The 14,715-nt window shown below is 34.7% G+C and overlaps 5 protein-coding genes across 5 annotated transcripts; 2 read left to right on the plus strand and 3 right to left on the minus strand. All coding sequences in view use genetic code 12, as the record gives it.

Annotated features, from left to right (window-relative positions):
- Positions 1–1,656: 1,656 nt before the first annotated feature.
- J8A68_002503 (CREG family protein) lies at positions 1,657–2,328 on the plus strand (the record flags this gene model as incomplete). Its single annotated transcript, XM_049406261.1, has 1 exon — positions 1,657–2,328. One exon carries the CDS (start codon positions 1,657–1,659, stop codon positions 2,326–2,328), a length of 672 nt encoding a protein of 223 aa, XP_049264174.1.
- Positions 2,329–3,577: 1,249 nt separating this feature from the next.
- On the plus strand, positions 3,578–5,719 carry J8A68_002504 (uncharacterized protein; the record flags this gene model as incomplete). The annotated part of the gene is made up of 1 exon (XM_049406262.1): positions 3,578–5,719. One exon carries the CDS (start codon positions 3,578–3,580, stop codon positions 5,717–5,719), a length of 2,142 nt encoding a protein of 713 aa, XP_049264175.1.
- A 210-nt stretch (positions 5,720–5,929) lies between these two features.
- J8A68_002505 (uncharacterized protein) lies at positions 5,930–8,026 on the minus strand (the record flags this gene model as incomplete). Its single annotated transcript, XM_049406263.1, has 1 exon — positions 5,930–8,026. The coding sequence occupies one exon, from the start codon at positions 8,024–8,026 to the stop codon at positions 5,930–5,932; it is 2,097 nt and encodes a 698-aa protein (XP_049264176.1).
- Positions 8,027–8,795: 769 nt separating this feature from the next.
- Positions 8,796–9,234, minus strand: J8A68_002506 (uncharacterized protein; the record flags this gene model as incomplete). The annotated part of the gene is made up of 2 exons (XM_049406265.1): positions 8,796–9,055; positions 9,111–9,234. The coding sequence occupies 2 exons, from the start codon at positions 9,232–9,234 to the stop codon at positions 8,796–8,798; spliced, it is 384 nt and encodes a 127-aa protein (XP_049264177.1).
- A 1,288-nt stretch (positions 9,235–10,522) lies between these two features.
- Positions 10,523–12,256, minus strand: HGT14 (Hgt14p; the record flags this gene model as incomplete). Its single annotated transcript, XM_049406266.1, has 1 exon — positions 10,523–12,256. One exon carries the CDS (start codon positions 12,254–12,256, stop codon positions 10,523–10,525), a length of 1,734 nt encoding a protein of 577 aa, XP_049264178.1.
- Positions 12,257–14,715: the final 2,459 nt, after the last annotated feature.

Here is a 14,715-nt window from a genome sequence, read left to right on the forward strand (position 1 = left end):
AAAGCTAAATTCTGTTCATTGGCTTGCTAGATATACCAGAAATATACATGAACAGGATGGAACTATATAGAAATATACAGATTGTGTTTTTGAAAATTAGAGGGAGACCAGGCATATTCGAGCAGGTGACAAACGCATGACTTTCACGTGAAAATCATGTGAATATCATGCGTTTATCACGTGCAATAGAAAAATCGCATTATTTCGAAGACAACAAATTTCACGAAATTCCGTGATAGTTTAGTGGCTAGAATTACCGTTTGTCGCATGGTAGACCGGGGTTCAATTCCCCGTCGCGGAGCATTTTCATTGCGCAAATGGTTTAGTGGTAAAATCCAACGTTGCCATCGTTGGGCCCCCGGTTCGATTCCGGGTTTGCGCATTTTTTTGCAATTTTAGGTATCTACGAGTTCGATAAATAGATGCCTGATGTTTTTTTTGAATTAAATGGGCATAGTTTCCGTCTGTACGGGAAGCTGTACCGATTTTTATCGTTTTCCGTTTGAATCGGAAATAGTTTTTTTTTGTTGCGAAACCGAAGTAGATTTTCAATTGTAAACAGAATGGATTTTGTGTTCATCATTTATTGCTATTTCCGAAGGAATTCGCCGACTCATTTTACGTTGATTATCAGAGAAGAGGCTTGAAGAAGATGCATGGGCATGGAATTGCCAGTAATTCTATTTCACTTTCTTTTAATTTCCCTATTTCCGCTTATGTGATTATGACAGAAATGATCAAGGAATAGAGAGAAGGGTTTCTAAATAGAGAGAAAGCGTGAATATCCGTTTTGGTTAAAGGAGAAGAATTGTCAAGTCAAAGCACCTCATTTAGACACTCCTATTTGAATGCGCAAGGAAAACACGAAGTTTTCTCCGAAGAAAAGGACAAGAAAATAAATGGATCGTTCAAAGGGAATCTTCCATATCTGATCTCGGACTGTTGGTATTTGTCTCCGGCCGAGAAAATGTAAAAAAAAAGAGAAAAATGATTTTCAGAATCTATTAGTTTTGAGGAGTGTTATTTTCATCAACGCAGTGGGAAAAAATACAATATCCGAGGAAATATAGCTTTACCGAGCTATTGATTTGAAGATAACCAGGCGTCATCCTTGATAAAATGGTCTCACTTAGTTGGGCAAATCCGACATCTTCGAGGTCACTTTTACAAACTTAAAGGCGAAAATGAATTTGTTCTCTATTTGATCGAGACCACACATGCTAGTAAATACGATAGATCGTTTTTCTAGATTTCTTAGTTGGATAATTCGGTTCCACCACCACAGATATTGCTCTATTCATTGAAGAAATCCCTATCTTTTAGTCATGCTCAGTGATTCTCATTCCAGTTGCGAAGGAGAAGACCTCACTGGGCTTTTATTGATTTGACGGAACAACGGGTTTCTACTTTGGAAGCCATATTAAATTATTGGAGGGAGCACGGCTTACCAAAGCATAAAGGTCGACGAGTTGATCTGTCTTAGGCTAATCATAACACTCTTACTTTACCGACTTGCTGCAAAATTATTGATCACCGATTTTCGCACTTCAAAGACAAAAAATTAAAATAATCAAAGGCAAAAAAAATACAATTGTTCTTTAATTGCCCCTTAATTATTATCAGTTTATATCAATTGGTCAAACTATCTCCCAAAAGATGAAATTGAAGTTAATCATATCAATATTCTTATTACCTCTCATATCTTCTGCCGCGCTAGTCGATCAAGGACAAGTTGTTTTAGAAGATATCCCCACAGTTGAAGAAGGCGCAAGTGTTGCAAGAACATTAGTTAACAGAGAATCATTAGTTAATGTGAATACAATCAAATCAATCAGAAATGGAGATGATCGTATCAGACATCTTCCAGTTTCCTCGATGGAATACTATGCTGATTGTGATGCTGATGGAGATCCATATTGGTTAGTCATTGATATTGGTGGAACAAACCAGAATATTATCAAAGGGTCTGACTATTCATTTACGATTAGAGATGGAGATCATCCAAACAATGAGAAAGTAGATGAAAATTATCCTGGTCGTGTTCAAGGATCACCTGCAGGATCACCCAGGGTTCAATTGTCTGGAAAATTAAGAAAAATCACATTTAATAATCCATTTGATCAAAGAAAACTTGCTTTAGAGAAGTGTTTTCTTTTAAGACATCCAGATGCCGTCATGTGGTTGCCTAGTAATGTTGTATCTCCACATAAATCCCATTGGGCTAAGATAATGGTTGATGGTGTTTATCTTATTGGTGGATTTGGTGATCGAGCCTATATTGGGGAGATCGATGCGGATTTATATCACTCAGCTGATATAATTAATTAAATAATTAAACGTTAAACAATGCTGGGAATAGTAAACAACAAACAAACTAAATAAAAGGAGGATTTCGACTTCCGTCATTTTATAATTAGATTTTGAAATTATATAGGTATGAATATTAACCTTTGAAATGGAATTCCGTCATTTCATTAGTCATATTGTGAACTAATTTTTTTTATTCAATTTAGACTCAGATTTTAATGTGGAAATACAAATTTAAAGTGAAAAATAAAAATAGCAATAAGAAGAATTGATTAACGGTATGACGTACACATGTACACTTTCTCTAGTTTGAATGTTTCCATTGTAGTGGACTTGTACTCCTAGAGATAATTTCATATTTTTAGAATACCGTTTTTTCTATTGTTGTTCGGTATAAACAATTTGGTGGGGTTGCAAGAAAAAAAAATCTATTTCCATGGTACCGAAAGGAAGGGAAGGGTTTCCATTACCTAACAATGAGAAAAAATGGAAATAGACATAAAGAAAAAAAAAGACAAAAATGACAAAAAGTTTGTAAACCATTATTAAATTTTTTCCAAGGGGAAGGAAGTTATTAATCAAGTATACACATTTACATTTACACAAAAATACTCAAGGCTTTGAGATATTTCTTTAATCAAATAAATTTTATCCATGGATAATTCTTGAAATAAAGAGATAGTGTAAAACATCAAAACGGATTCATTTGACAAGATAACTCTTGTTGCATGGCTTTTGTCAATTGACAGTTGAACTTTAAAAATCCGTACATACACGTATAATCAAAATAACGGATAATCCATTTTAGGAAGCATACTTCATAATTAGTATGGAATTACGTATTTAAACTTTATTATTGGATCAAACTAAAAGAGTTTATTTTTTTATTGGTCTTGTTAGTTGGTATTTCCGGTTTCTCCTCTACCCCACATAAAACAAAAGAACTCCGTAATCAAATCTTATAAAAGAAATTAATTACACAAAATATGGGGGGTCGGTGTCGGACTTTGTACATTCATATCATCATCTTAACAACCCAAGCAATTTTCTACTATTTCCGTATCTCATCTTTTAACAAAGATGGAGATCAAATAAAAATACTTCAAGAAAAATTAATGCATAAAACCCCACCATTTATAATTTCAAAATCAATTATAAATATTTCACGATTTCATTTTGATTTTTAGATTTCAAATTTTACTTCTTTCTTTCTTTAATCAGTTTAACTACTATAATTATTTATTAGAAAACTATAATAACAGCCACTACAATGCCTGCTCAAAACGAAATCAAAACTTCAAAGACTGATGTCTTAATTATCGGTGCTGGTCCATCCGGTTTAATGTGTGCCACTTGGTTAGCAAGATGTGGTATCCCATTCAGAATTATTGACAAGAGATCCAATGAAATATTCTCTGGTCAAGCTGATGGTTTACAATGTCGTTCTTTGGAAATTTTCAAATCATTTTCTGAAAATTGTTTCGATTTTGCTACTTTAGATAACAGTTGGAAAGTTTCTAATCATATGATTGAAATGTGTTTCTGGAGTCCAAATGAAAAGGGTGAATTAGTTAGAAACTCAAGAGTTCCAGATACTATTCCAGGTATTTCTCGTTTTACTCAATCCGTCATTCATCAAGGTAACATTGAAAAATGGTTTAATGAATCCATTGAAGTCTTTTCTGAAGGTCAAGCAAAGGTTGAAAGACCATTATTACCAGTTTCTATCAAGATTGACGAAGAAAAAGCCAACGATCCAGACGCTTATGCTGTCGAAGTTTTAGTTAAGGACATCACTGGTGATTCCTTAGCTAAACCAGAACAATTTGGGGCCAAGGTTGCTAATGGTCTTTATAGAGCTTTCGATGGTGATCAAGATAAATTCTACGCTTTAGATGATTCAGAAGACAAGTCCAAACTTGAACTTATCCAAGCTAAATACGTCTTAGGTTCAGATGGTGCTCACAGTTGGGTCAGAAAACAATTAGGGATTGACATGGAAGGTGAACAAACTGATTTTGTTTGGGGTGTTCTTGATATGGTCCCAATTACAAACTTCCCAGATATCAGAAACAGATGTGCCATTCACTCTAAAGATTCCGGTTCTGTTATGGTTATCCCAAGAGAAAATGATTTAGTCAGATTCTATATTCAATTAAAGGAAGTTGAACGTGATCCAGCTACTATAAATGCTAATAGAGATTTTTCTGCAACCGACAAACATACCAGTACCAAGGGTAGAATTGATCGTTCCAAGATTACTCCAGAATCTATCTTAAAGCAAGCTCAAGAAATTATGAAGCCATACTCCTTGGAAATGACTGATTTAGATTGGTACACTGGTTACCAAATTGGTCAAAGAGTTTCTCCAAATTTCGGTAAGAACAACAGAGTTTTCATTTCTGGTGATGCTTGTCACACTCATTCTCCAAAAGCTGGTCAAGGTATGAATGTTTCCATGCAAGATACTTACAACCTTGGTTTCAAATTAGCTTTAGTTTGTAAAGGTTTAGCTAAGCAAGATATCTTAACTACTTACGAATCTGAAAGATTAAAGGTTGCTCGTGGTTTAATTGCCTTTGACCATAAATTATCCAGATTATTCAGTAGTAAGCCAATGATTCCAAACTCTGAAGTCTTAGATGGTGTTGATTTAGATGAATTCCATCACGTTTATCTTGAAGGTAACAAGTTTGCTTCTGGTACTATTGTTGACTACGAAGATTCCGTTTTGATTAACAAGAAGGGTTCTTCTGAACCAGATGAAGAAGGTCGTAGATACAATCCTTTAGCTCCAAAGGTCCCACTTGGTAGAAGATTACACAGTGACATTATCATTTCCCAAGCTGATGCCAGACCATACCACATTGCTGATCGTCTTGCTTCCGATGGTCGTTTCAGAGTCTTGGTCTTCCCAGGTGATGTCAAAGAAAACCCAGAAAACTTACAAACCTTACATCAATTCCAAGATTTCATTGCTTCCAAGGACAATTTCGCTAAGGCTTTCACTCCAGTCAATGCTTTCGACAACTCCGTTATTGATGTTATCACTGTCCATGCTTCTTCTCGTTATGATGTTGAAATTTATGATTTCCCAGACTTCACTAGACCATTGGATTACAAGGGCCGTTGTGACTACTGGAGATTATACTCTGGTGTTGGTACTACTTATCATGAAGGTGCTATTGACTTATACAACTCTTATGGTATTGATAAGAAGAAGGGTTGTATCGTTGTCTGTAGACCAGATTCTCATGTTGCACAAGTTTCTGAGTTCAATCTTGATGGTTTGAAGGAAGTTGATCAATATTTCAAGAACTTTATGATTCCTCAAAATAAGAATGTCTTAGAAGCTAAGACTAAGGAAACCAATGACCATGATAGATTTGTTAAGCCAAGATTAGCTGTTTAGATCAAATTTTACATTTTATTTATAGTTTTTAGTAGTTGTTTAATATTTATAGTTCGTGTATTTAAGAAATCCAAAAAAAATAGTTGTTTATTTAATTGACATTCAATCGTAGTTATAAATTCTTGATAGCAAAACTATAAGATGGTGAGCCAATCTCTTTCGGTATTTACATATGCAATAAATAAATATATAATGACAATATAAACTTCTTTAAGCAGACCCTCTTGCCATCTTCATCTTTTTCTTTCTTAGTTCCTTTTCCTTCCAAAATCCTTCAGCCTCCACCACAGCATTAAGTGCCATCCCCATCGCCTTAAAATCCGTCATCAAATTAACATGCCCAGCCATACTTGCGAACTTCCCCACGATCTGTCCTTCACACGTATCAGCATCAAAATACGAAAACCCCTTCTTTTCAGGCATTAGCCATCTCTGATGCACGACTCCGTCACCATGCCCATAGAAGAATTCGTAATAGTTTCCATCTTTGATATCTTGTCTACTTCTAACTATGGATCCTCGGACGGATGGGATTGTGTTTCCGTAGACAACGGCCATAGGTGGATATTGATCTTCCAAATCTGGATTATATTCTAATGATAGTATGAATTTTTTAGTTGATTCTAGGGTTTCCTTTAGATAATTATATGCCTCTTTGAAAGTAAAGGAGTATTTTGTGTTATCGTCAAAACCATCTTCGGTTGTAGCTGGTCCGTTTAATACCCCGGGTAGACTGTGAGAAGATGTATCCATCGATTTGGATTTCATTAATGTTATGGTTTTGGACCGGTATAGTTTATTTATCTTGTTACTTATCAGATTTATACTTGGGAACGAAAGGATTGAATCATTTGAAGGAGAATGCAACATTTCTCTCGCCGAACTCTCTTCCGCAATTTTCCTATTTTTGGAAACTAGCGGGTTTAAATTGTATTCTACCCAAGTATCAGGATCAAAATAATCAAGATCATAATATTCTTTAGCTTCTTTATTATAAAAAACTCTTCCACTTAATGGAAGGAACACAAAACTAGACCTCATCATGAAATTAGTTTCAAAGGTTAAAATCTTATCTGATAGAAGTATCGAATCTCCAAACCGTATTGGCCCAAGAATGTTCAAACATTCACTAGGGCAACCAACATAGACAATAGATCGGAAAAGTTTTGGATTTCTTTGAAGGGTAGCTTGTGCTATCATTCCACCCATTGAATGTGCAATCACCAATACAGGTTTCCCCGTCTCATTATAAATATCAGTTAAGAATTGTTCAAGTTTCTTCGATGTATAATCTCCACTTAATCTCCAATCATAACCAAATTCTCGGATATTTACTTTTGGATTTGCTTCTAGTTTCTTAATGAATTTCTTACACATGTCAATTGGACCAATATTCTTCAACATTCCATCAGGATATATTGAATCTTCTGCATTTAATTCGTCTTGTTTTGTAGGTCCTAATAAGAGATCGATTTTTCTTAAATTAAAGCCAGCTTTAATTGGAATCCAAACTCGTTTCTTTGATTTGGTATCTCTTAAAATCGAACCTCTATATCCACCCAATATAACAATATTTCCTTCAATTCTATCATATATAGTATCGCAGGGTTCTTTCTCTTCCTTTTTGGACTTAAAATCGGGTAGAATTTCATTTAGGTTTGAAGTGAATGTCAGTTTCACAGCTCTGAATCTTCCATCATCAGTACCCTTAACTCCTTTGAAATATTTCGCTTCGTCAACTGTACTTATAGATTGTTGCTTTTCTAGTTTTAATCTAACTTGTTCAGTTAATTCATCATCATGACGGCTAACAAAGTTGTCTATTATTTTGAAATTTTGAATCTGTCGAGATATATGACTTCTTAAATTTAATAATCCTCCAAATGGTAAAGAAAATGAAAAGACTTTCTGTGAATCACTAAATTTTGATAATTCTGATTCTTGAAAAGTAGTATCATTAGCTTTAAATTCTTGTTGAGAACTTGTCTTATGGGAATCCGCAATAGGATGGGGGGCATTAGAATGTTCAATTTGATTCCTATATACAGTTTCAATGGATTTCCCACCTACAAAGGAAGTGGCATCTGTTCTTGTAAGTTGTCTACTTATGGGAGCCGAACTAGGAACAAATGCTTGTGGTTCTTGAGTATCTAATTCAGTTGGATCCAGATCTTCTTCATCAGGCAGAATTTCATCTTCATTCAAATAAATATTACTTTCTGTGAAGTTTCTAGAAATTCTAATTATATTTGGAGGTTCAATGCTATGTTGAGGCAGTATGATATTTGCTTCATTAGTTAAACCCATGGTTTTCGGTGTATGATGATTTGCAGTTTAGTTATGTGCTTTTTTTTCCCATAAAAATCAAACAAATCAATGTGTTCTTCGTTTTTTATTTAAAAGTTTAAAAGCGATATAAGTGAAATGAAATGAATTGAAAATAAAGAACAGTATTAAGATTTGTTTATATTCTTCGTAAATTGAAAACTTGGGCTGATCCCGTAATGGATGAGTGATCATCGGTTGATTTTTTTTGTCTTATGAAAGTTTATTTTATTTTTTTTTCAATTGCCGATCCAGCCGTATTTTTCCGTTCTCCGTTCTCCGTCTCCGTTCTTCTATGCCAGATTGATTTAATTGTTCTGAAAATAATTGCAAGTTCTTGGCAACGTTTTAGAAACACAAGATCTTGAAGCATTTGTGTACTTCCTGAAATAATCACAAGCCAAAAAGTTATTAGCATAGAAAGCAAACTATATGTTGTTTTGATTATTCGGTGTTTACTACTCACCATCATAAACACACAAATACTATCAATTGATCTCCCATGCCTAGCCCACTTTGAGGAGTCTAAGTATTCATTAGTAAGTTGAACGGAGTCGTAAACAGATTACCCGTGGAATTGTAATCAATTATATTTAAAAGACTGATTTAATAGAACACAGTAATGAAATTGTCATATCGAAAGTCTACTTTTTTTTTTACTTGAGAAGGAGAACTATTAGTTAACAGAAACATTATTTATTTGGTTGCTATTTACTGATTAAAAAAATAGTCAAAAAGAATAACTAAATATCTAATTTTGAGAATGACTCAGAAAGCTACTGTGTACCTGCAATGAACTGTTCATAGGCCCAGTTCTATGAACCCTTAACCATCTCGACAAGCCTTCAGCTGAAGCATTATTAAATATGTGAAGTTGAATATTTTGTTTTTGTCTATCATACGTGGTGAGGAAAATTGTTGCAAACTTTTTATTCTCATCATAAATCTGGCTTTGTTGCCAAATATCTTTTTTAAGGGTAGAAGTGTTAATACTTCCTGCAAACAACTTATCTCAAGGCCATATATTCAGCGATGGTACGCATGTCGGTGGTCTTGTTCTTCTTACCAGGTTTTTGACTTTTGTTGCGACCAAAGATAGACTTTGTCTTGGATTTAACAGTATCCAAACTGGAAGTAGCAGACATTACTGAAACGTTTGATGAATCGATCTTTTTTAATGAAGCAGACATATTGATGATTAGATGGTTATTTGAGTGAAGAATAAGATATGAAATCTATTCCAGAGGGAATATCTTGTGGTATTTATACCCCTTTTTAGGAGTCCGCCTTTAAATTAGGACTAATAATCGACATTTCCAAAATTCCACATAGTTAAAACCTTAATAGATCCCTAAACACTAGAAAGTTCCAGCATAGTAATTAAACAATAAGACGGTAATAATTGTGGAGAACACGTATATGTCTTGATGACTAATTATGAAATCATTTTCAAAATAATAGATTAAGAACAATGGGCTTGAACAAAGTGCGGCTATGACCTTCCGCTAATTATCAACTGCCAGGAACTTCATTCTCTACCGTACAACACCAAACCTCGTAGCAAATTCAAGAAGCTAAGTGTTTGGAGTATCGTTACGTCAGAGTAGATATTTGACAAAAGGTGTTATCATTTGATATTAATAGAATTAATGAATTAATGAATCAATAAATTTTTCCAAACCGTTTTTCTTTTTTTTTTCAATTTATTTGCAACAATTGAAATTAAGAATATTTTTTAATCTCCTTGTTTCGCATGTTGCGCTCCAATACTAATTCGTGCCGCATACTAAACCCGATTAAATATTGATGGCAAAACTTTAAATACACTAATCAGTTCTTAAATAGGTTTGTGACTCATTAAAACTCGTAAGTCGGAAATAATATTGCGCTTTCTTAATACTAACATTTGCTAGTATTTTTTAAAAGAACAATATGAAATAGGTACAACAGAGGTCAGAAATGACATTTGCAATGGCAAAACTGATCCAGAAAGATCTTCTCTGTATAACAGATCAAGAATCCTGGACATTTAGATACAAAATCATGAATTGCGTGAACACAATATAAAAGTGACCAAAGATGAAAGACCATGGTATGAATTTCTCACCAACTTCACGTTCAAAGCATCTACTACAGAATGACAGAAGAAATAGAGCCTTTTGAATTGAAGCAAAAGGAATTCATAGAGGAAAACTTTAATCCGATTATCGACTTTGCTAGTAAACTCAGAGCCATTCAGATATGTGGGATTTATGCAACAATTGAAATTATGCATCGTTGCCAAGATTTTTTGCAGCTTTTTCCACAACATCTGATTATCCGTTTGCCATCTACTGCTTCTGGAACAGTGCAATTTATTGAGTAAAGGTACTTCGTTGAAGTTCTAAAGTATTCTTCAAGAATCCGAAATAAAATCATTGTTATCGTGTATTGTTGCAAAAGAGTTAATGAAATAACATAATATTGTTCTATACAAATTTAAATTAATTTACTTGAATTCTCAACTACCTGAGTTTGAGGCTTGTCAATTTCACCTTCAAATAATTGGTGATTTTCATGGAATGCTTGATCGGTTTCATGTCTAGCATTTGCCAAAACGACACTATGTGCATGTCTTGCTGGTAAGTTTCTGTCAAACAATTTATCCATATCTTCCAAAGCAATACCTTTTGTTTCTGGCAAGAAGAAATACACAAATGGTATTGAAATAATAGCCAAACTAGCAAAGAAGAAATAGATACCATATTTCATAGCATCAATCATATTGGAGGTGAAACGAGACATAATAAAAATTGGAACCCAAGAAACAGCCGCATTAATGGCTTGAACGAATGATCTAATATTTTGATCAAAGACTTCACTACCAACAACGAATGGACCACCTGACCATGCCAAGATAAAGGATGCAATCCAAATATACATCATACCAATTGCAGCTTTACCACCTGGACCAGCCAGATGTCCCGGTTGAGTTGGGTCTACCAATTTTAAATAGGCTCCAATATACCAGAAACAAATTGAACACACAGTTGAGGAAGCCAAAAATGCTTTTCTTCTACCAATGGTGTCAACAATGAAAATAATGTAGACAAATGTACAGACAAACTTAACAATACCGAATAAACCAGTAGAAAATAAGGCATTACTGGTACCTTGAACACCTAAACTTTTGAAAATAACTGGAGAATAATAGTTGATCGATTGAATACCTAAGAAATTTTGGAAAAGAAACAACAGCATGGTAATAAGTAAACGGTACAAGACTTTCTTGTTGTTCCAGAAAACTTCATAAAATGGATCCATGATACCTAATCCAACATTAATCTTTTGTGATTCAATAGATTCTTTGACTTGATTAACTTCATAAATAATGTATTCATCATCTTCAGGCAATTGCCTAAACCAAGTTAAATTCTTAATTGCTTCATCGTATCTTCCAACTTGGAACAACCATCTTGGAGATTCTTTCATGAAAATACCACCTAAAAGGAAAAGTCCACTTGGAATCATTTGAATGGCGAATGGAATAAACCATTGCTTCTTACCTGGAGCAATATGAGAATCAACCGCATAATTAATCCAAAATCCAACTAAGTCACCAATTCTCCACCCGATTTCATAACTACTTGTTAATTGACCTCTGATAGCAGGTGGTGCAACTTCGGAGATATAGACAACGGTCAAATTTGTCGAGAACCCGACACCAAGACCAGCAAGAACTCTACCAACATAAATAGGTGCCAAACCAACAGAGCTTGAAGCAGCCAACATAACAGCGGAACCAACAGTAAGCAATACTGCAGCAATGATCAATGGAATACGCCTACCAAGGTAGAATGAGAATGGATAGGAAATCAAAGCACCGAAGAAACATCCGACATGGAAAACTGAAATAATATTGGCAATAATGGCCTGGGAATGAGGTGAGCTATCTAAATTGAACGCTTCTAGAAATGAATCTAAGGCGACAGTACCACCAATGAAACCTCCATCATAACCAATAATAATTGCTGCTGCGGAAGCCATGATGGCCGTCATATAGACTCGGTAGTTATAGACTTGTGGTGGTGTTGGTCTATCTTCATCCTTTTCAAATAAATTCCTGAACTTGAACCATTTCTTCTTTGGTTGTTGTTGTTTTGGGGAGTCGATGGTCGACATTGATACATTTTCCCTTGTAGAAACCGATAATGTATCTTTTGCTATACTCATAATAATATGTTTGTTTGGTAGTTATTGTTGCTTTGCAATATAACAAACTTAACAACAACTGGGAATTATAACCGGGGGATATCTATGTCTATTTATATTAAACTCCAAGCTAACCTGTGCTTCCCCACAAGAATAAAAATAATGCTTTCGTCTATAACCTCTAACAAACAATAGGAATCTATAATATTTCCCCTTCTTGCAATGGATTGTTCATAACAGATTTAAAGCAAAGTCATGCTTGAGTTCGAAGATATCTAATTTCTTTTTTTTTTAATAATAACTCAAATTTCCTGTTAACAATAGGGTCACATGATCGGTAATTTACCACAAACGCGCCAAAAATTTAAATTTTCTTAGCAATTTGTTGTAAAAAGGGTCCCCCACGCAAAAATGGATCCCCCAATCTTGGGAATAACAATCAATAGCTGAACGGCTGGCGTGGGGGATACCAAAATTTGGAGGCAACCTTACCATACAAAAGGTGGTATCCCCCACGAAGATACTTAGAAGCCAGAGTCCCCCATGGGGAAATCTGCCAGATCTTTAGCAAGTGTCTATCTATCTTTCTATGCGAGTGAAGGTTTTGTTTAGGTTTTTTTTGCAGCAATCTTTATATTTTCTTGGCTGCAAATGGCATGCAATGTGTATTCAAGCTACTTCATGCTTGTTTACGTCGATTTATTTTCTCAGCATACCTGAGAGTTTCAATCGAGACAATATATCAGCATACCTGAGAGTTTCAATCGAGACAATAGAATTGTTCGAAGGGGGAGTACATCTTTTTAGTATGCACGGAAGAAGTGAAAAAGAATGCTCCTCAAAAAAAATAAGGCTCTTATTTTCTGGAGAACGTTTTCTCAAAGCTATTTGCCTACGCCACGCTATATTCTTCTTCATGCTACAGAAACAGAAAAGTGTACAAGGGACAGTAGATAGATAGTCATAAATGCAAACAAGAACCCCGTATGCACATCAAGATCAAATTTGATAGGAGATCTTGAAGTTCGGTACTAATTGGCTGCGAAATACTCATTAGCTTCACAGATGGATGGAGTTATCGTCACTATTTTTCCTAAATTACCCACAACTGTCTCAACTTCAATTGGACCTAGGCAAGCATAAGCCACGACTCTTAGAGGAATCCTTTGGACCCACAGTATTGCCAATTAAATATTCAGAGAAATTTTGTTGAAGACTCTGGGACTCTGCACTCCCCTTTGTTAATAACTCCTTTCAAGGTAGCCCTAGGTATCCCAATCCACACACTTACTCTATCATTTGACCCAGTTAGGTCCTCAACTAGGCTTCCTGAGTTTTGCTTTGAAAGAAAGGAGCATACTAATTCATATACTTTGGATTTTTTTTTGGAATATTTACAAAAGGAGCATTCTATAAGAGCCTGACTTTTGAAATTGGCCCAACAATCTTTTACAAGTGTCCTGTAATCTCCCAGTCTATTTTCGTCCCATTTCTAAAAAGGAAAGATTGCAGTAATGGAATCGTGCAATTGGTCAGATCCATGCTGTTAAAAATGAAAAATATGAACCACCTATATTTCGCTGTCTTTAATAATTGGGTACGATGATATAATATTGACCCTAAGCGTGAAAAATAATAGCTTGGATTATACTGGATTCAAAAGTAAATGAACAAAAAAATAATTGGACGAGACAGGAATCGAACCAGTGACCTTTTGCTTGCAAGGCAAACGCGCTACCAACTACGCCACACGCCCTTTTTCACGAACTAAAAATTGCATAATTGAATGTCCTCGTGATTACGTCACGTGACAAAATTTTCTTAACAACAGCAATAACTTCACGTTTCCAACTGTAAGTTTCAAATTAAGATAATAATAAGGCAAAGTTATACTAGAAGATGAGATTAAAGTCATTACCTTTTCCCCAGCAAATGTCATTTATGTCTCGAACTCTTTTTGAGAATATCGAAGTTTTACCGTAAAAATGATCCAATTTTTAAACGGTATATGAATTAGGTACTGATAGAAGAATGGTAGTTCAGACAACATATATCTACAATTTCCCAAACAGGAATGGTATATTGTCTTATAACGACAAAAGATGCGGATTTTGTAGCTGCGTTCTTCAAATTTATGAATTATTTGCTGCAAAAAAAAAGGTGGAACAAATTCAATTTGGTTGTAAGAATAAATTTGTTGCAAATGAAATGCACTTTTTCATCCACCAAGACAAAAGGGGCTATATTCGTTCTGGCAAGAGTAAAGTAGTCAATTCACCTGATAGCTGTGACAAGTAGGGGAAAGTCAATATAATTGCTAATTGGTTGTTTGAAAAAAGCTTGGAGCCTCTTATTGGAAATTAATGACAAATTAGAGATGAGCAATACCTCATTTTTAGGATCTATTCCAGCATACTATTAGATTGAACGTAAGTATGTAGGTGGGGACAGAAGATATCTGTCTACAATCATTGTTTGAA

Source organism: Hemisphaericaspora subhashii, assembly GCF_019202705.1.
Source record: "Hemisphaericaspora subhashii strain CBS 10753 chromosome Unknown scaffold75, whole genome shotgun sequence".
Lineage (NCBI taxonomy): Eukaryota > Fungi > Ascomycota > Pichiomycetes > Serinales > Debaryomycetaceae > Hemisphaericaspora > Hemisphaericaspora subhashii.